Source organism: Pavona decussata, unplaced genomic scaffold, assembly GCF_977016875.1.
Source record: "Pavona decussata unplaced genomic scaffold, jaPavDecu1.1 SCAFFOLD_286, whole genome shotgun sequence".
Taxonomy (NCBI): Eukaryota; Metazoa; Cnidaria; class Anthozoa; order Scleractinia; family Agariciidae; genus Pavona; species Pavona decussata.
The window spans coordinates 1,716,942-1,737,405 of NW_028145687.1; the positions used below are offsets into that span (position 1 = coordinate 1,716,942).

The 20,464-nt window shown below is 38.2% G+C and overlaps 2 protein-coding genes across 2 annotated transcripts; one reads left to right on the forward strand and one right to left on the reverse strand.

Moving 5' to 3' along the window:
* Positions 1–2,631: 2,631 nt before the first annotated feature.
* Positions 2,632–7,465, reverse strand: LOC146455117 (uncharacterized). Its single transcript, XM_085094809.1, has 4 exons — positions 7,137–7,465; positions 5,657–5,816; positions 5,470–5,559; positions 2,632–3,691 (listed from the first exon to the last, which is right to left on the reverse strand). Exons 2-4 carry the CDS (start codon positions 5,735–5,737, stop codon positions 3,326–3,328), a joined length of 537 nt encoding a protein of 178 aa, XP_084950935.1. The 5' UTR covers positions 5,738–5,816; positions 7,137–7,465; the 3' UTR covers positions 2,632–3,325.
* Positions 7,466–7,588: 123 nt separating this feature from the next.
* LOC146455118 (eukaryotic translation initiation factor 3 subunit K-like) lies at positions 7,589–18,414 on the forward strand. The gene is made up of 9 exons (XM_085094805.1): positions 7,589–7,686; positions 8,768–8,816; positions 9,930–9,979; positions 11,027–11,147; positions 13,131–13,205; positions 14,024–14,090; positions 14,792–14,869; positions 16,750–16,875; positions 17,817–18,414. The coding sequence occupies exons 1-9, from the start codon at positions 7,634–7,636 to the stop codon at positions 17,846–17,848; spliced, it is 651 nt and encodes a 216-aa protein (XP_084950931.1). The 5' UTR covers positions 7,589–7,633; the 3' UTR covers positions 17,849–18,414.
* The last annotated feature ends 2,050 nt before the right edge of the window (positions 18,415–20,464 follow it).

A 20,464-nucleotide genomic window follows, 5' to 3' on the forward strand; every position in this document is an offset into this window, starting at 1 on the left:
TCCCAATCTTAAATTTGACATATGCTTCTACACTATTCACAAATTATAGGACTATCGGGAAAATCTTGCACACATTTTATCCGCCGGATAGCGAACTATCCCGGTGGATAAAATTATCCGCTCTTTGAACAACTGGGGCCAGGCGGATTGTGAAAGACTTGTCCATGCTTACAATACGTCTAGCTTGACGTGTGTAATGGCATTTTGTCAGGATTGCCATCTAATAGAAGTTGATAAACTGTAATGTGTACAAAACCACTGCTACCAGGCTTAATTAATTTCGGTAAGGCAAAAAAGAGCGATCAAATTACTTTAGTATTATGCGCCTTCATTGGCCTCAAATTAATGCCAGGATTGATTTTAAGATTCTCTTGATAACCCTTAGTACCCAGGCGCCAGACTACATAAAACAACTCTTACGCAGTTATAAACCGGGTGGTTCTTTAAGATCAGCATCGCAGAACTTACTCGTTGTACTACCATCAAACACCAAGAATTATGGAGAGAGGGCACTTTCAAATAGCAGCCCCAAGACTATACAATTCTTTGCCTTGTTGCATTCGTTCATCAACTTCACTAGTTTTGAACTGACGTTCAGTTAAGACAACATTTTAGGAAATACTTTTCTCGGTATTAATTTGAGACACTTTCGTATCACTATCGCATCATCAAGGACGAAACAAATTCACTCTGCAGGATTTGCGGAAAGTATCTGAAGAAACCATGTTGACCACAGTTTCCAGACGCCCGGAAATGGCCACGACTGAGCACATCTACCGTCACAACAAGGCAGCGTCATACCTGCTCTGGAAGATATACAGGAGATTCAAGATCGGAACGACTGACGTGTGGTACACACACCAATCAACAACAGTCACTGTGAGACATACCCATCCACACTTACAGAGAGATAAAAGCCAACAAACCTGAACACCGTTATCAAGGACAACAAAGAAAAGAAGTACATGAACACTTCAATGACAGTCACGGTCGTAGAGAAGCTGTCGAAGTACAAAGCCCTTGAGATAAAAATAAGTAGGGTCTGAGGCTGAGGTATAAAGAACGAAACAACGCCATTCGGGTAATAAGAGCTCTACGATTTGCCAAGATAGGCCTGTAGAGGTTCATCAGTTGTATATCTGGCAACATCACATATTGCGCAGAGTACTGTCAATCAAGTAACATCTTCTAAATAGTGCCTCATGTCCATAGGTTGGACACGGCTCTACAACAAGCCAGACAGGATGCAAAAGGAGTTTTTGTAACAATGACAATGACAATCATAATGATTATAACTATAAATTTCAGTAGCACAGTTTTCATGTGGCAATTTGCATCCATGTACAAACAATTAAACGACTACTTATAAAATGATCATAAATATTATTATAAATTGCATTCTAATTGAAAGAGCAAGATTTACCAATAGATATGGACTCCTCCTCGTCATATTCGATGTTCATAATTTTTCTCCAAAACGATCACCTTGTTCTTCAAAACCATCTTCAGTATAATTCCCAAGATTACTGATACTATCACCAAAATCAAGATCCTCCCTTGTCCACATCACATGCATTCCCCTTGCCGCAGTGTAACAGCCAATGGTGTCCATTGTAAATGTGGAATATATGAACTAACATATATTTAAACTGTAGGTGATTGCTGCCGTTATTTTCGCAGCTATCGCAGTTGCAAAAAGAAAGCCTGAAAAATTCAGGCTTCAACGGGATTCGAACCCATAACCTCTGCGATACCGGTGCAGTGCTCTACCAACTGAGCTAAAAAGCCAACTAGGAGCTGGTCATTTGTGGGTTCGCAATATACACATAAGTGAATCTGAACTATGTTCCTCACGAACCAATGCTGAAAGTATAGATTACCAAACCAACTTATGCCGCGGGATCACCACTAACCAGCTAAGCTTTTTCTCCAACCATCTTATTGTTCAACTCTTTCTCCGAATTCCCGTAAAGATTTTTCGTAGGAAGCGACCTAAACAGAAAAGAAAAGAAGGTCAAACTTGCCTTCGTTATTTACCCATTTTAAAAGTTGTTTTCAGTTTCCGTTCTTGACAAAATGCAGTTTCTTCGTTAATCTTCGTTGTGCGGTTTTGCGAGCAGTGAATAAATTTTAACCTCTACATTGTAAGAATAAAAATTCTTACATTACCTTGGTGCCGCATTTTATCGTGCATTTCGTTTTAAATCGAAGCGAAATTAATAGTAAAAAAATGAACTATACAAATCAAATCGTCGTTAACGAAGCTTACTTGACTGAGCGGTCGAATACACATTGTGACGTCATAAAAGAGACAGTTTCCTTGCAAAGTGCGCGTGCAAAGCAAACAGATACAGATTGCGCGCGCGCAGAGTTTTTGTTTCCGCCGAGTCACATTTATTTTAATGGAATTGAGTGACTGAAAAACGTTGTAACTTCATAAACTTAGCAAGGACCATTTTTACAAACAGGAGCAATTTGTAGCTGAATCTTAGTGTAGATCAGGATCAGCAATGGACAAAATAAAACAAGTTTACTTGAAGGATTCAAGGCTGATCGAACAGCTAGTATTTAATAAATATCAAAGTGTCAAAAATGGTTTTGAAAAAAACACAGACGTTTCGGGTATATAACCCCTTCTTCAGTGTGGAGAAAACCATTGAAATACGCTACCGGACACACGCGCGCATATGAATAGTAGCGCGCATGCATTGAAAGTTACAATTCAAACATAGTTAAAATTGATGTTAAGTCCATCCGGCTGAACAGTTCCAAGTTGGAAAATCAACCTCATTTCACGCTGCTGGCGCTGGAGGTTTGTCCCATTGCATAACTGCATACCCCGCACCCGGATATCTGAAATACTATGACCCGTGAAGTTGAAATGTTGGGCCACATGGTACTCAGGAGTGTTGTTGCGGATACTACGTAAGTGTTCGCTAAAACGACTCCTAAGGCTCCGCCCGGTTTCACCAATGTAAAGAATGGTAGGGCATCGGTTACAGGATATGCAGTACACAAGATTACTGGACTGGCAGGAGAAATGGCAACGAGACAGAAAAAGAGTAGCATGTTTCTTAGGTTGAGGTCGCGTTTGTATGCCACGAAAGACGGTTGTGGGAAGATACCTCCCGTTTGCTGATCGGTTGATAGAATGCGGAAGTTCTGAAGTAGAAACCGTTTGATTTGGGTGTCAAACGAGTAGTTTGTGAGGACCAGAGGTACTCCGGCTGTCAACGGTTCCGTGATTCTGCTCAGACGAGCGTAGGGTATCAGGACGGTTGATAGTTGCTACCCTCCGTAGATCGTTTTCAAGGGAAGCACAAGGCTAACCAAGTAGTGAGAAGAAGGTAAGCTTCTCTCTAGATCTCATGAGGAAGTCATCATCGTCGGAGCAGAGTCGACACAGGCGGAGAAACTGACCGTAAGGGATAGCACGTGTGCGGCGATCAGGATGGAAAGAAGAGAAATGGAGGTAGTTGTGAATATCTGTTTCCTTGTAGTAGACGGAGGTTTGAATCTTATCATCAGAAATGTGTAGGTTAATGTTCAAAAACGGTAGTTCTGTTTCAGTGATAGTGGATGTAAATTGGAGTACTGGATGGAAGTTTGAAACGAAGTCACTGAAGGGTTCGAGTTCCTCCCTTCTACATGACGCTGCTTCAACAATGTCGTCTGTGTATCTCTTGTGTAGCTATGGTGTAAACAAATGTATTGTTCGCTGATTTGCTGTTCCACATAGCCAACGAATAAACAGGCATAGTTTGGCCCCATTTTGCTTCCCATTGCAACCCCACCAATTTGACGATAGAAGGAATTCAAGGTGAGTACCAGTTCAGCGAGTCTTGTGAGCGAACATTCTTTGTGTGTCAGATCGGTGGAGAAAGATGAAGTCTCTCTCTATAGCATTGCAGCTTTAATATAATATTAAAGCATGAAGGGAAAACTTCTGATGTTTTAATATAGCTTTTAAATTTTAAGATTAAGCCCATGTAGAAAGCTAATTCAGTTTGTTTGCCGAAAACCGTGTCACTAGTAGAACTAGTGAAGATAACTGAACCCTATGGAAACATGGGAAGGGACAGACAGACGCAAAGAGGAGTGAAACCACTGAGGCCAATGAGAGACTAACCAAATAGTCAGACAAAAAACCCACGGACATCAGCCGAAATGAACAAACAACACAACCGAAAGCCAACCCAGCCCAATAATTGAAAATGGGCTATCAATGCATACATCGTTTGGTCAATTGGAATAATAGCAGTCTTATTTATAATCGCCTCCTTAAAATTTTACTTAAACCTCTTTTTAGAAACAGATTCAATTGATACAAGGGTGTATAAGGAAAATAAGCCTTTGCGGATCAAAGAAACTTTATTTTTCCGTTTTAAAAATGTTAAAACATAAGTTTATAGAGCTAATTTGAACAATAATCTTGATAATTCATGTGACATTTAAGAAATTTTGAGATTAATTGGGTTAATGTTGAAAAAAAACAAAAAAAATAAAACGAAACCAGGGGTTGGGAATGAGGAGGTAATGTAAATCTGAAGGAGGCTCATACAATCCTCTAGGGCTTGTCAGTCTATAGATGAGTCAGTATATTAATTATTTGCTTGGTCGTTTAAAACCAGCTTGCTATATGAGACTCTTAATTGAAAGTTAAAGGACTCTAGACTAAAAGAACAATTGCAGATATAGATTCTCAAAAAAAAACAAAAAAAACAAGGTAATACAGTATAATGAAAAACTTTATCTCAAGTCCTTTCAAAAGTTTGGATTTTTATTTAAATGACTTATAATTTCTGAAATTATATCTGAAGAGAAATGTATTTCTGATTCTTGATAGCTTCACGTACAATCTGTCTATTTCTCTTAACGTTTTATTTAATTCTTTTGAAATCAGAATTTGCTGCGCTGACAGTTGTTTCGATCTAATTAACTTCTGCTTTAAGGCTTTGAGCTCTTCCTTCTTCTTTTCCTTTCTTTTTTGTTTTTGTCTCTTCTTTTTCTGATTTTCTTTGTTTTCTTTTTTTGTTGTTTTCCAATTTTTCGGATCTAAAAAATATATATGGGGAAATACAAAAGTATTGGTTGATTGTAAACTGTAGCCTTTAAAAATAAGCACAACTATAATCGTAGCAGACACTTTATTGCTTTATTAGACTTTATATAAGAATTTAAATTTAAAAAAAAGTTATTTGTGAGCTCACACTAAATTAATACTTAAATATTTAAAGGGCTAGAGATGTAAACCTCTTCTCTTCAGGGGTCCAGAAGGCTTGCACGGTCTCATGGCCGTTAGGGAGTTGGGACTGGGCAGGAATCTTTGATTTGCAAATCTGCAAGTCGGCCAGAGAGCCTACACGTTTCAAACCATTTGGCACCAATTGGCTGGACCCTACGCGTACTCTGCCCTTTAAGGATTTAAGCATTCTATTTTTCTTTTTGAAAATATACTTTTTAACTAACCTTGCCGGCCGCAAAGATACCCGAGGCCTCTAGTTCCGTAGCGATGCTTTCCATCAGCTCGTCGGATACGTCATGTTTTGGATTTCCAGACTAGATGCAATGAATGCTCGGTTGGTAAGTGCTTAATGAAATGTACTATTTACTTTTGATTGAAGTTGAAAACGAGAGAGGGTGTAAAAAGACCTACCATTTTCCTGTCTGTGGGAACCGTCTTGGGATGTTTATCCTTGGTTTCATGTTGAGTACCCCCCCCCCCCGGGGATTTCATCCAGATAGGCTGAAATGTCTTCCGTAGGGCAACTGCAGGCAGAAACTATGGGTCGACCAGGGTTGTTGGGCTTCTCTATCTTCGGTAGGAGATAAAAACGAGATGTACGAGGTGTGTTAACAACGAGATGTTTGACTGAAGGTGGTGCTTTATTTTTTACTCCTAAACACGTTCGTAAATTCCCATTCAAACCGTTATAATTTACGCCATTGTGTAACACTCGTCGTCACACTCAAATTACAACGTGACGTTACAAAGGCAGGAGCCCATGAGTTATCGGCTCCTGGCAAAGGTCAAATAAAGAGTCTTATAAACGCTCATAGAGCTTGGGCTACCTGTGCTGAGACTAACTTTAAGGAGAAATAAAGCATTTTTATTCAGTTCTGCAATTTAAATCTTGGCTAGCCAGTCACTTGCGTCAAAGGAATTTGAGATGATACAGCGCACAATGGTCTTTTTTAGGTTTCCTGGTCACGTTCATATCGGGTTTCGGAAATTCTATACCATGTAACTTAGTTAGGAAAATGCTATGAACATTTCAGGCTCAAAACATGAGAAAGTTAGAAAATCTTATAAAAAAAATAAAATAAATTAAAAAAAGAGTGGACGGGGGAGGGAGTTAGGTTTTTCCCGCTCTCGTCACAATTTCCGCGCGACCCACGAAACGCCAGCGAACAACGGCGGGATACATTGCATATTTATGTCCTTCAGAAATATACACGCTCACAATATTTACCTGACTGTTAAAAACACTACAGCGATGTAAAATGACTGCTTACAATTGAACAATTCGCTTTGTTATTCCAACTTCAGTATTCCGCTATTCGCTGCCGGAAGAGCTTAAATCTGCATAAATCATCTTTACGCTCATTCATCCTCAATCGACTGATTTGAGTCTGATTTGACTGTGAATTTCTTATGGGATTTTGACCTTTTCAAAAAGTCATGTTCTGTTTAAAAATTGACTCACCTTTCGACCGCAGGAAAGAGAAAATTGTAAATTGTTCTGGGGCTGAAAGCCAGTCACTTTCCTCATATTAAATACGCGCCATTTCTGCAGCGAGTAATTTCGTAATATATAAATCGCCATATAAAACTCGAACAAACGGTAATTCGATACAAACACATAAGCTCACATGAAGCGGTTAAATTTCTCGGGAATATTTTCGTTCCGACTGTAGTCGCTAAGTCGCGGTGACAGCGTATTAAATTAACAGGAACTTTTGTTGAGAATGATGTATCATTCAGTAAATGACACAGGCATACTCGGAAAAACATCTTTGTCACGACTTCGAGGGAATATTTTCGATCCGACTGTAGTCGCTTACTCGCGTTGCGGTGACCGCATGTAAACAGTAAATTTTATTGTAAAACAGGGCATAAAAACATTGACACTTACCAGGAAAAAGCTCCATCCACAATTCTACTCAGCCTTGTCTTCAATAAGTTTGAAAAGAGAGTCCCTTCGAATGAAGAATTACGGAACCGACAGTCACAGAAAGGCGGGCGCCATGTCGCTGCACTGCAAACTGAGCTGAGAGAAAATTTTCCCGCGAAATCTCTGAACATTGACGTCACAAAGAAAAAAGAATAGATAGCTGTCGTCATCATCTTAGACCGCGCTAGCTGGCTTCCACAGGTTTTCGCGTTTTTGCCTCTTTTTCAGATCGTTCCGAAAAGTTTTATGGCTGCAAACGTAGAAAATTTTACATTGAAACTATCTTCATTCAGCAAGGTTACAGAAATTTACAGATATGAGTGGAAAAAGACGCGTTTTTTTACTTCGAATTTTGATTGATTGACAAGGTTGTCTGGCTGACGACAAGGCAAAGCGTAGAACGTGAGAGCGAGGTGCTAGTGCCCAGGACGACCGTTTATTCTTGTCGGCTATCCAAGATGGCGGATGAAATGAGAGAAAAAGTGTCTCAACTTTTGAAGGGAATAGACAGGTAGGAACGAGAAAAAGCTACTCTTTTACTTAGAAATTGTAGATTTATGTAATATCTCAAAGAGAAATGTGACAATCAAGTATTAGAAACTCTTTTTGGAGGTCAAATTGTATTTTTTTTCTTGATCCACGTGGGCAAACGATAAATCGCTAATTGCTGATCGCCATGAGTTCAACCATGTTATAAGTCAGAACTTTGCTTTAAAATATATCAATGAAAAATGAACTTAAGAAGCATGTTTCCGTTAAAAGGAATCTTTTGGAAGTCCGATCGCTTCCTAAACAACGAATAACTGATATCAGAAGGTTATTGTTTGTACATTTTTCAAAGTGTATAAATGAGCTTTATACATAAGATTACAATGTAAGCGCTTATGTATATTTAGCTTACATGATATAAGATTTAAACTAACCTGTGTGTAGTCTATCATTGCCTTCAATTCACTGCTGAAATTACACCCAAACTCGTACTACCAGAGACTAATAAGAGATAAGAATTTCTCCTTATAAGTAGACTGGGTATATTCAGTATTATATGGCCTTGATTTAGTCGTAAAGTCTTGGAGAACAGCAGCATTTTATCATGGAGACAGTTGGGTCTTTGAAAACATGCCTGATAAGTTACTTAATGGGTTTGACTAGAGGGTGATTCTCAAAGTGATCAGGCTACGATAAGAAAATCCAACATCTCGCACACTCCATTTTGTCATATTAGAGTCAATGAAATGTCGGATTTTCTTGTCGATACTTTTCATCTTACAATGTTATTTGACAGAAATTCTATTTGTGATAAATTTGAAGGGCAACACATTGAAAACTTAACAATATTAAGGAAGACATTCAACTAGTTAGGATGAACAAGTTGTACCAATTATTGATGGAAAAAGGATTTGAAAAAAAAAACTTTTGAGACCTGACATTACTCTTCAGTAGTTTTTAGAAATGCCTCCTTGAACCTTTGCTTGTCACTGATTTACTCGGATGTTCCTTACACCCTCAAATCTTTGCCTACAGAGTCAACAAGATTCCTCCGTTTTTGGTTTGAGAAAAGATGGTAAATGAATCAATTTGCTTTCCTATAGGTATAATCCTGAAAATCTCACAACTTTGGAGAGCTATGTCCATTGTCAGGTATGAATAAATATAACATTTCCTATATGCATGAGCAAGACCAGGCTATTTATTATATCTGAAACTGTTTACAGTTGCTGTGATAAGTTGTAGTGCTTTTGGACCTGGTTGTTCAAAGCACAATTAAGCTAATCCTGTGTTAACATGAACTTTGATTCAAGTATATTTACTAATCTATAAGGATTTGTCCAAAAGATTTTTGTACCTCCGTTTTGCCGAAGACTTTTCTTTACCATAAGCTTAAAATTAGCATAATTTGAAGAACATTCTTAGCAAGCGAGCTGACAACCTCGGTTAACTTTTAATTGGGATTAGCATTAATCGGCTTTCAAACAACCTGGCCCTGGTGAATTAAAAGACTATAAGAGTCATTCCTAAAATAAACAGGTTACATGACTGATTAAACTGCAAAGCCCTTGAATATTGTCCACAGCCCTTTAACAAGAATTTTGTGCTTATTTGAAATTCTAGTTCAGTGACCAATCAAAGAGTGCCACAGCAAAACTGTAAAACAATATTCATCTCAAACCAACTGCAAAGGAGACAATCATGTTGACATTATTGACTTTCACATTGTTGTTATAGTTTTTAGAAACAAAAAGTAGTTGTGTTTTTTTTTAATTAACAAGTTTTCAATAAGCGCTTCTCCTCAAAAATGCTGCCCTCAAATAATAATCATAAGTGACACTTGTTGAGCTTTTTCAAGTAAATGCATTGACTTACATTGTTGTTGACACAGTATTCAGTGCCACATATATGAACATGTATGTGTGTTCAATCACATTCTCTTGTGAGTTCCCTGCTACTTTAAACTATCAGCCTTTACAATCCTTAAACATTTTTTCCAGTCTGTGAGTGGTCAACTGAAATGCTTCATGTGATGTAATATGGCTGAACTAAACTGGAAAATATCAGTTGATATTCACCCAATAATATGCTCCAGTTTTCAAAACTTAAGTTGCTTCAGTGTCATCAAAATTTCAAGATGGAGGCAGGTTTTACTGTTTGAAAAGATGAGGACATTAGCATACAGTCATGAACTTCTCGAAAAAGGTGTTGGAAATCACTAAATTGTTTGTTTGTTTTTGTTAATTCTATTATTATCTATTTTAGGTTTACAATAATGCATATGATTTGGATGCAAATCTTGCTGTTTTAAAGTTGTGAGTATTATGCTTTAGTCCATTGAAAGAACTAAAATTAAATAATACTTTATTAAATTAAGCAGGTAAATTGATTTTCTTCTGTTGTTGGCTTGATGCAATGACATCCATCATTCATGAGTGAGCTGCTGGATTGGGCACAGTTTTAGCAAATGGAGTTTGATGTCCTGCTTATAAATATTCTTTGTGGGGCATCATTTGAAGGGCTCACTGCATAACCGGCCTATGTCGCATTTTAGATTACTTTTGTTGTTTCAGCTCAGATTCAGCAGAGTTGAATTCCATCAGAAAATGTTGCTCCAATGTCTTAACTGCTGCTTTGTGCTTCATTTTGTTTTATCAAACTCATTAATAATTCATCAAGCCAAAGCAAAGCAAATCACTACCGTGAAGGAGGTTTAGAAATGTGATCTTAATTATCATAAAATTTTGTGAACTTTGGCTTAGAATTTCTCCAAGAATTATCAATACTTTGAGAAGCTTTATCAAACACTCGAAAAAGTGTTTCCTCCTATTTCCAAACACCTTGAAAATGGTTAAAAAAAACTCGGCTGCGCCTCGTTTTTCCAACCTACTTCTCGGTGTTTGGAAATTGGAAGAAACACTCTTCCTCGTGTTTGATATATTACTTCTCAAACTCATTAATAATTCAAAAGCCAAAGACAAAGGAAATCATGCATCGTGACGTGTTTGGATATCTGATGAAAAACTCCTCGTTTTTGCATCATTAATTTCTCCTTCAAAATCAGTTTGTTTGAGAAGTTATATCAAACACTCGTCACAGTGTTTCATCACAATATCAAAAACCTTGAAGTTCATCAAAAATACTCCGCTACGCATCGTATTTTCAACTCTCTTCTCAGTGTTTGATATGTGATGAAACACTGTGTCTCGTGTTTGATATATTACGCGAAAAATGGAAATCTTGCCCATAATTATAGGTTTGTATTGCAAACATTTAGTGCAAAGCAGCAGTATAAATGAGGCTATAAATAAGAGCGGACTATCTGCACACTGCCATTAATTGATTATATTGCTTGTTGTCAGGTACCAATTTAACCCAGCATACCATCAAACCACAGTCACCATGCAGATTCTCCTTAAAGCTCTGATGATGTTGCCAAATGCGGACTTCATAATGTGCAGATGTCTAATTGATGATGCCAATGTATCCTTTATAACTACACTTTTGACACATTTTTAGTGTCGCAGGTCAATAGTGAGGAAGCATGGCCTAGTGGTTAGGTTACGGTACTGGACCTTAGATCTAGAAGGCGTGGTTCTGGTGCTGTACTTGTCATGTGGTAAACAAAGTGATAACATAGTGGTCTGCCACTAGTGTAGCATTTTAATCTATTTAGTATTGAAGATTTGATTTAAAGTGCGACAGAATCTGATACAATATCTCTAATGCGGCAAACTCAATACATTCACATAAAAAATGAAGCGGTGAGAGCATAACCAACCTATGTTGAATTTGAGGTTGATTTTTGCTTTTCATGAAAAATGAGCCCTAAATTTGAGGAACACACATAGGTAAGTTATGCTTTACCCCTTTTATTAACTCGTGAATGCGCGCATGCGCAATGAACGAGTTATAGCGATAGCTGACTCTCGACTTGGTCGATCAGTCGATCAGTCGGTTTTGTCGTTAACTTTCGGGCGTGCGCAGTGAATGAGTTTTAAATTCAATTAGTGGAAAAAAACACGCGAACATTTGTTGTTCATGGCGCATCAGGAAATTCTTATTCAATATGTAGAGAATAATTTGACGATCATTTAGTGCAAGAATGGCGATTTTTCGTTCAATCTGAGCAAAGTTTCAAGTTTTTTCAGTTTTTCAGAAAGTCCGGGGTCGTAAACTCAATTAGTGAAAAAAAAAAAAAACGTAAAAATTTGTTTCACGACGCGTCAGAATTCTCTCATTCATTCTGTAGAGAATAATTTGACAATCATTTTAGTGTAAGAATGGGGATTTTTCGTTGAATCTGAGCAAAGTTATAGGATTTTTTCGTTTTTTTCTACGAAGTGCGGTTTCTTTCAAGAATTAAAAATAATTTAATTTAAAAATAATTTAATTAGAAATAATTTAATTTGTCAGTTTTCACGCGAAAGCGGAACGTGCCATGTCACGCATCATTGACGTCGTAAACAAAATTATGCAAATTTCTGGTGAAATGAACACTTCTAAGATCTTGTCAGCTTTCATAGAGGTTTCAAAGGGAAAAAATGTTTCATTTTCGAAATTTACAACTGGTAATTTATGGGAAAGCAAAAGGACGCGGTCGATAAATAATTCTTATTTAGCAAGAGCTTGTCATAGTTCATTATTTTTACTTGAGGATTGCGTGGACTGAACTCCAAAGGAAAAATTTCACGCATTTATGTCGGGCATGAATCGTAATGCGATACTTTGTTGAACATATTTCCCTTTGTGAGATCGGCTTGCCCTACAGTAATTTTGTAATTTTAATTCCCAAAAAAACTTCACTTGCCCATCGGGCAAGTGATGGTTAGAATCCACTAGCCCGATCGCGAAATCCAGTAGCCGCGGACTATCACACGAATTTGCATGACGTAGCTGCACATGGCGTGCTCCTATAAACTTTGAATAAAAAAAACACGTGATATTTTTTAATCGGCGCATCAGAATAATCGGCTTATTCAATCTGTACAGAATAATTTGACAATCATTTGAATAGTACAAGAATGGTCATTTTTCGTTACATAATCGGGCAAAGATATAATTTCTTTTAGCTTTTGAGGAAGTTTCCGTAGCCGTCTAAATTGCAATTACTACGTGTCATCTGCATTCACGAGTTGGCTCACAGGAGCCTTTGATTGCTGTAATGTATTTTTCAGTGTAACAAGGTTTAACAAGGTGTAACAAGGTTTGTGATTGGCTAATGCCTGGTGGTGTGATAACTCAAGCATGAAGCTTGCATGTGCAAAAAGGAATTGAAGAATTAGGTGTGACAGAAGTGCTGTTTGAGTCAGCCATTGCTCCAGTATACTGTCTGAATCAACTGAATCAAAGCTACTCCTAGAGTGGGTTTGTTAGGCAGTATCTGATATCATTGTTAAATTCTTGGACAAAATTCTTGTTGAGACGTTTTTGAAGATTAAACTTGACATCCTTAACATATTTTAGCAACAAGATCCTGCCATAGATCGGGTTCTCAAGCTTGCTGAGCTTCTGGAGAAGTGTGATTTTTTGGAGGCATGGGTGGGTGTTTTTTGTCTCTTGCCTGGGTTAAAATTTGAAATCTCGAAATTCAAGTATTTGGTTTAGAACACTCACATGTAAAAGCAAATAACGAGTACAGCAGTCTCATAGGAAAGAAATGCTTAGTAGTTTTATATAGTTATAATTCGTGCATGGGTTGGGTGGGGGGGGGGGGGGGTGAGATTAAAAATAATATGGACTGATAGTGGCTGCCAGTGGTGCCTTTAAACACCACACAGAAAAACTGCCACGAGACTGTGCGATATGTGCAGTATATAAATACATTAGCATTACCATGATACTCATTATAAATAGACTCAAAAGTAACCACCTACATGTAACATAGGGCAATAAACAATGCCACAGGAAAGTTTGCCACATTATAGCATAATAACCAGTGCCACAGGAAAGTACTGCTCAGTAGCTTTCATTTGAATGGTCTCACTTTAGGATTTCATCCATTGGAACCACCTTTTACAGCATAATAAACAATACCACAGGGCAGTACTGCATAAGGGTTTTGTTTTAGTGTTCAGATGTAAGAATTTCATCCACAGACTCAGATGTCAGTGGCATTTGACTCTAGCATGGAAAGGTTAATTCATCCATATTAGCAGGATGCCCATAATAGAGTATTAGCCTGTGAACAGGCTCCCAAGTTGGGTATCGGGCAAGAGAAAAATTTGAGCTCGCTGTCTGGGCGACAAAGAGTTTGGCCTGCTCTGCTCTCCAATTGTTTTCTTTACCCTATACCAGGGTGGTCTGCAGGGTAGGATTTGGCCATAAACTAAGCTTTTTGTTTATTTCTATCCCTTCAGAAATACCTTGAGAAAGAAAGCAATCTGGTGGATGGTATTGTAGGATTTCACGATGCAATAAGAAAATGTGAGTGACATGGCTGAATGGAGGTTATTTTAATAACCTTCTAGCTGTTTGTTAACAAACTTCTCACTTTGGTTTTCATTTCAGCATCAGGTTAAAAGCAAATGAAGGAAATGTTTAGCCTCTTGTTTGTTAGCTATGAATTTCTGGGTAGGACTACAACCTATGGGTTGAACTTGTTTAAATATTTTTGTGCAAAACTATGGAATAACTCCCAGACAACATATGAACTTGTGCTATAACAACAAATTTAAGAGGAAGAGTGTAAATTTTAACATGTTTAATCCTAATAGTTAATTAAGTTAATGAACTAATTTAGTATTCTTGTATTTAAATCTCTCGCATTCTATTTCACATTTTATTTATATTCCTGTTTTGTTGGTTTTGTATATGTATTTCTTTTCGACAATTATACTCGAAGACTGATCAGCTTTAAGCTACTCTCCGAAAACATGTGAAAATAAATTTATGTATGTGGGTTTTGAGAATTGATTATCGGGGGCTTCACATTCATTTGAGACATTAATGTAACTGTAGAGCTGTTTACACAACAGGTAAAAAATGGTACGGACCTGTTGAAATAGCATGGGTATTTCTTTACAAAAAATTATGGGTAGTACCACTTTTCAATGGGTCCGTACCATTAATTATTTTTTTACCTGTCATGTAAACGGCCTTTGTGTTCCTTGTTGTTATTTGTTCAGATGTAAGCTACGTCATAGGAATAACATACCAAACACTGGACAAAACCCTTATATCAGACCTTCTTGGAGGCCTCCAAGGTATGTTTATATTCTTATTCATAATGCTATTTACTTAAATAACTTGAAAGTGATACTAAATATGTGACCAAGAACTTTTGACTCCCAGAGTCCCATCACAATAGATGTTCACCTTTGCTGTAGATTAAAAGAAATGTATTCACTTGGATTTATGACTCTGTGTAACAATTTATTATGTTAAGATTTGCATGTAAATCTACTTATTTTTCAAGTTTATGACTTTTCGTCCTTATCAACGTAAGATGGACTATTCAGTCAATATTCAAAATTAATGTTTGATAATAGTAATCAATTTCTTACTTCCCTTGAGTGTAAGAATCATGTAAAATATCTAGGTGTCTTACTAGACAGTCACTTGAGCTGGAAATACCACATTGACAATTAAGCACTAAAAATAAGTAGAATTATTGGAGTTATTGCCCGTCTTAGGCACCTCGTGCCTTTTACCACTCTATTAAGTATTTACCGCTCTTTGATACTACCCTATCTGTCCTATGGTTTGGCTGCTTGGGGCCAAGCTGCCAAATCCCATCTACAAAAACTCCTAGTGCTACAAAAACGTGCCCTTCGGTTGATGTATTTCTGTGAACCCAGAGCGCATGCCGTGCCTTTATTCATCTCCTCAAAAATCCTCCCTTTAAATGTGTTATACGTTGAAACAGTTTCCTCAATAATGTTCGACGTCTCATGTTTAACTGTTCCCACTAACATTAGTAATCTCTTCATTAAAGCTAAAGAAAAGCATAATCATGAGACCAGGTTCTCTTCCTCCGACAATTTTTATATTAACCCATCGAGACTGAATCAACACCAAGGTTCTTTTGCTAGGTTCAGTGCTAAGCTTTGGAATTCCCTTTGTGATAAACTTCGTCAACTCCCCAAGAGAGCTTTCAAGAAACATATCAATGACATGTTATTTTCGTTATTAGAGGCCGAGGACGATTATGATGAATCGCCCATACTGCTTAAAAAAATAGCGAACTATCGGAACGATACACAGTTTAATTTATAAAGTCGATACTGAAAATCTCATTTAGTTTAGTTTCAAGAAAATATTAGTTTAGTTTTACAATGAGTTTAGTATAATTTATAATTTACTTATTAAAAGTGGTTGTTTTTGTCAATGTTATGTATTTACGTTTGTATATGTTATTTATTTACGTAATTTATCACTGACTGCTGTCCCCCTTTTCTCCGCCCGCCTCGACTAGCACCTGCTATTTCCGGGCGGAAATGTTTTGAAATGTTTTGCCATGTAAATAACTGTTTTATAAATGTTTTGCTGTTGTTATGAATGAATAAATATAAATAATAAATAATAACTTTTTATATTGTATTTATTTTATTTTATTATTTTTTGTTCATTTCTTGGTTATTGCCGTTAGTTTTTTACTGGCCAATTGTTTTATTGTAATGAACATTCAACCCAGAACCTCCTTGAAAACCATTTTGTGAATGGGCTTTCTGGTAAAATATTGATTAATAAATAATAAATAAATTTATAGTAATAAATAATAATAATCAGATTATTCTTAGTGGTACTCAATAGTGCACTGTGAGAAAATAAAAATTACTAGAATACTAATATCAAGTATTACAAATGAAATAAGAAAAGTTTCACAGCTAAGTCTACTAAATCAAAATAATAAAAGCTACTTTTTAACATTAAACCTATTATGTAACGATATTCTAAAAACATTAAAAGGTAGGTGTCTTATCTCCATAGGGAGGGCATTCCACTGCAGTCCCAGTGTGTCTGTGTTGTGCTGTCCTGTTGTTTCAGGCATCTGGCCCAAAATGAAAGTTCTGTCAGTACTTGTAAGTTTGGAAGTGTTTAGGGCTACAGTTTCAGTAATCCCCTTGATATTTAACATTTTCAGGCGAAGAACTTGATGAATGGATCAAAGCACAGAGTTGGACGGTCAAGGAGGATGGAAAAGTGTTTATTTGCAATCAAGAAGCACACATCAAGTCCAAGAATATCGCAGAGAAAATTGACTTTGAGAGTGAGTTATATCATGAAGTAAATACAAGTGTAGTCGAACCATCCTTAGTGATGACCTCTGTATAAACGACTGCTCGTTCTTGTTAGCCAATTTCTTTTTACTTTTTTCAGTCAAACCACTATACTAGAGTTCCTTTTCCGGGCCACCAGTTTCGGTGGTCGCCTATGTGTGGTACAACCACATGTATAGCACAAGGAATTGCGGTCGTTTCGCTTACGAAATGTTTCGCTAATGGACAATTCGCTAACGTCGTAAGTCAGCTTGCTAATGAGTTATGTGATTCGCTAGTCGCAATGATAGTTTAAAGAACGAGAAAGGGTTTTGTTTTAGTAATTCGGCGGCTCACTAGTGATGGTTAGTGTTTAAAGAACGAGAAAGGTATTTGCTTTAGAGTTAGGTAACTGGCCTAAGACATAGCGAACTGGCTGTTGGCGAAACAACTCGTAGGCGAAACGACCAGCACAAGTTACGCTCTCGAGAAAGCAAATTAAGCAGGACTGAAACGCTCTGGATACTTCAACCATCATTTCTCGAAAACGGCAACTTTATAACTTCCAAAAAGACAGGGACGCTTGTAAGAGCTAACCTGCGCCGCAGAGGAAATCACCTGTGAATTAGTACCCAAATCCTTGTTCTAGACCCCCAACGAAGGAAACGAAATACCGGAAGTCACTTTCGTCTAAAACAAGAATTTTCGCGCTAATTCGCAGACGGATTTACCGGCGGATGATTCCATCTGTGGTGCGGGCTTATAAACGCTTGGTTGGTCCGAAACACGCGAACACGCATGAAAATCTCCCTCGCGCGTCTCGTCTCCGCGCCGGAGTCGATTTTCGTGTTCGTTGGTGTGTATTGGCATTCAACTATCCCTGAGGAAAAAGAGACTGCTCGCAGTGAACTTTCTTGGGTTCTCACGTTTTCTTTGTCTGATTCTTCGCCAGGTGTTGCTGGAATAATTGCTGCAGCCAAGTAGAATATCGTACAATGATGGACTTACTCCTGTGCTCTTACATTCCTAACGCTCTGTTTAAAAATTGTTAACAACTGTATTCCAAGCTTATACGTTAGGCAGAAACTGGCGTCAACTCCCAGTGAACCAGCTGAAGCACTAGCCTGCGCCGCCGGTGATTGATTCCGTCCGTGGCGCAGGCTACTGAAGCATAAGATTACGAACGTGGTTGTGGATGGTTACGTAAAATTTCGTTTCAAGACCTCGAGCCTTGTTTTCTTGCGGGAAAAAATAAAAATGTCATTCACCGGCTTAGGTCGGTCCGTATTGGGAAAAACTGTGCCCTCTGCATGTCTTGAGTACGGCCTGGGGAAGCAGGACTCAAAGACCACCGGGTACAGCTTTTCCTAGTGGTGACCCCTCGGCCGGTGAATAACATATATTTATTAGAATATTTGGCTGTTACTCCTGTAGTCTTATGCTCAGCAACCTAAATGCCTGCCTAAGTAACAAAGTATACACTGTAAAAACTTCTTGAAACTTTACGACTGAAAGTTATTAAAACAGCTCCAATAAACTACTGAGACAAGTTTGTTTCCTGGTATTGCAAACGCGATGACGTTAAATGAACACAGTGGGTGTGGAACTGGTATTGCAGTCAAAATCAGTGGAAATATTTAAAATTCCACTTGTTTAATTGTCATTTTGAGCCATTTTCTTTTTCTTGCTTCCACTATTGTAGCCTCCCACGCAGTCGTTTTTAGGGGACTCGTATTACCTCCTCCCCACAGGGGGAGGAGGTAATACGAGTCCCTTAAAAACGACTGCGTGGGAGGCTACCACTATTACGGACTCTTCGTGGCTGTCCGTATTACGGGTGTTGGCTGCACGTGGGCAAAGACTTTGTTTTTAGAAATTTCAGAATACATTACCCTGATCTTGAAGGCTCAGTCGTTGCTGAAGGCAGGGGAGATTAGCAGTTTGCCCAAGATAACTTGCATTTGCATTGGCCAATCAGAATGTACTGCGACCCTGAGAAGACATACCAACCTGTTGCGTCACATCGCTTAGCAACATTCCGGGTGATTACCGGGGCCTCAGAAGACTTGTCACTCAGTTCCCAAGGCGCTCTATGCTGAGTGTATGGTCATCTAGACAGTTAGGCAGCAAGCCAGTATTGCCCATTTCCCAAGAGGATAGAAAGGTTGCGTGTAAAACCACGTGATGAGATTCGTGATTTATTCAGCGGTGGTGGAGTTGAACCACCTGCAGACAGCAGAAGATGAGCATGTGGCACAATGAGGCTCTCAGAAATTTGACAATTGACAACTGTACACGACACTCTAGCAAACCATAAGATCAGGGAACGAACAAACGTTTCTCTCGCCTATCAGCGGGGCGTGTGGAGTCGCCATGCTTTGTATTTTGTATGGAAAACAAACTAAATAAAGTAACGACGATTTTAATTGGATTCCAGCCCACAATCACATCAAAGGCTCCGCAAGTTTAAACAAACCAATATTTCAGTTAAGAAAAATGAGAATTTTCATCAAGTTTGATTCAAACATTTCACATGCTCATCATCTGCGGCGCCGCACTTCCCAGACCGCTGTGCGTTTGAGAATCTCACGTTTGTAGATTACAGCCATCTTTCCAATACCACAGGGACTGGTAAGTGGCGGACAAGAAGCTGTTTGCCAAGCACCACAAGGGAACAGTAAAGGATGGTAAGAAGCAGTTTCTCCCACACCACAGGGGAGGTAAGGGGCAGTTTGAGCAGAATGAATCATCACAGTGCGACTGAATTCACTCCTGAATCAGCTGTAGTATCATTCTCCTCCAGTGAATTGTCACGGAACTGCAAAATAAAACAACAACACAGCTGTTTTTTCGGCAGGGGTATTTTGTAAAACACCTAACGCAGAAACATAGTAGTCAGGTTGAAAACTGTATTAGGGAACCTTTAACGTAATTGTTTACGGTTTAAAGACAGCGAGGGTTCAATTTAATGACAGGACTTATATATTCTCACGGCAGGCACAAGTTGGAATTATTAGACTTGTATCAATCAGTGATGAATCCGCTAGCGTTCGACACTTATAAATGTTTACAATCGTTTTGTTACTTAGTATGCCATAAGCCCTGCCTCCTCCACAGTCTCGTCCCTTCTTTATCAAGGAGTTTGGGAACGAGCGCGAAGCGGGGTTTATGGGAAGGAGAAAAGCAAAGCGGGGCTTCCATAAGCCTGTCTAGTGATCTATTAAAACTATCCGCTGACCAACTCATAATACTCAGTTGTCATGAGTGAATAATAATCTCATAAAGGCCAATGCATAGACTGATAAAAATGCAATGTTTCAGAAACACGTATCTGTAGCTCACTTTCCAGAAATCTCCGTGGCATTATCATAAATCCATGGCTTTTCGTAACCTGTGAACAGGCTCTACTCATTTTATTTTCGCTTCGCTTGTTGCGGAAATAGCTGAAGTATTAAGATTCAACAAAAGTGCTTAAAAAAGGGCCATGATCACGGTTATTCCAGGCTATGTTCAGCTCCAACTATTAAAATAATTCGCTGCTTTATTGGCTTCTTGTTACGGTAAAGTTTGCATTTCATTTGACCACCATGGGTGGTCACT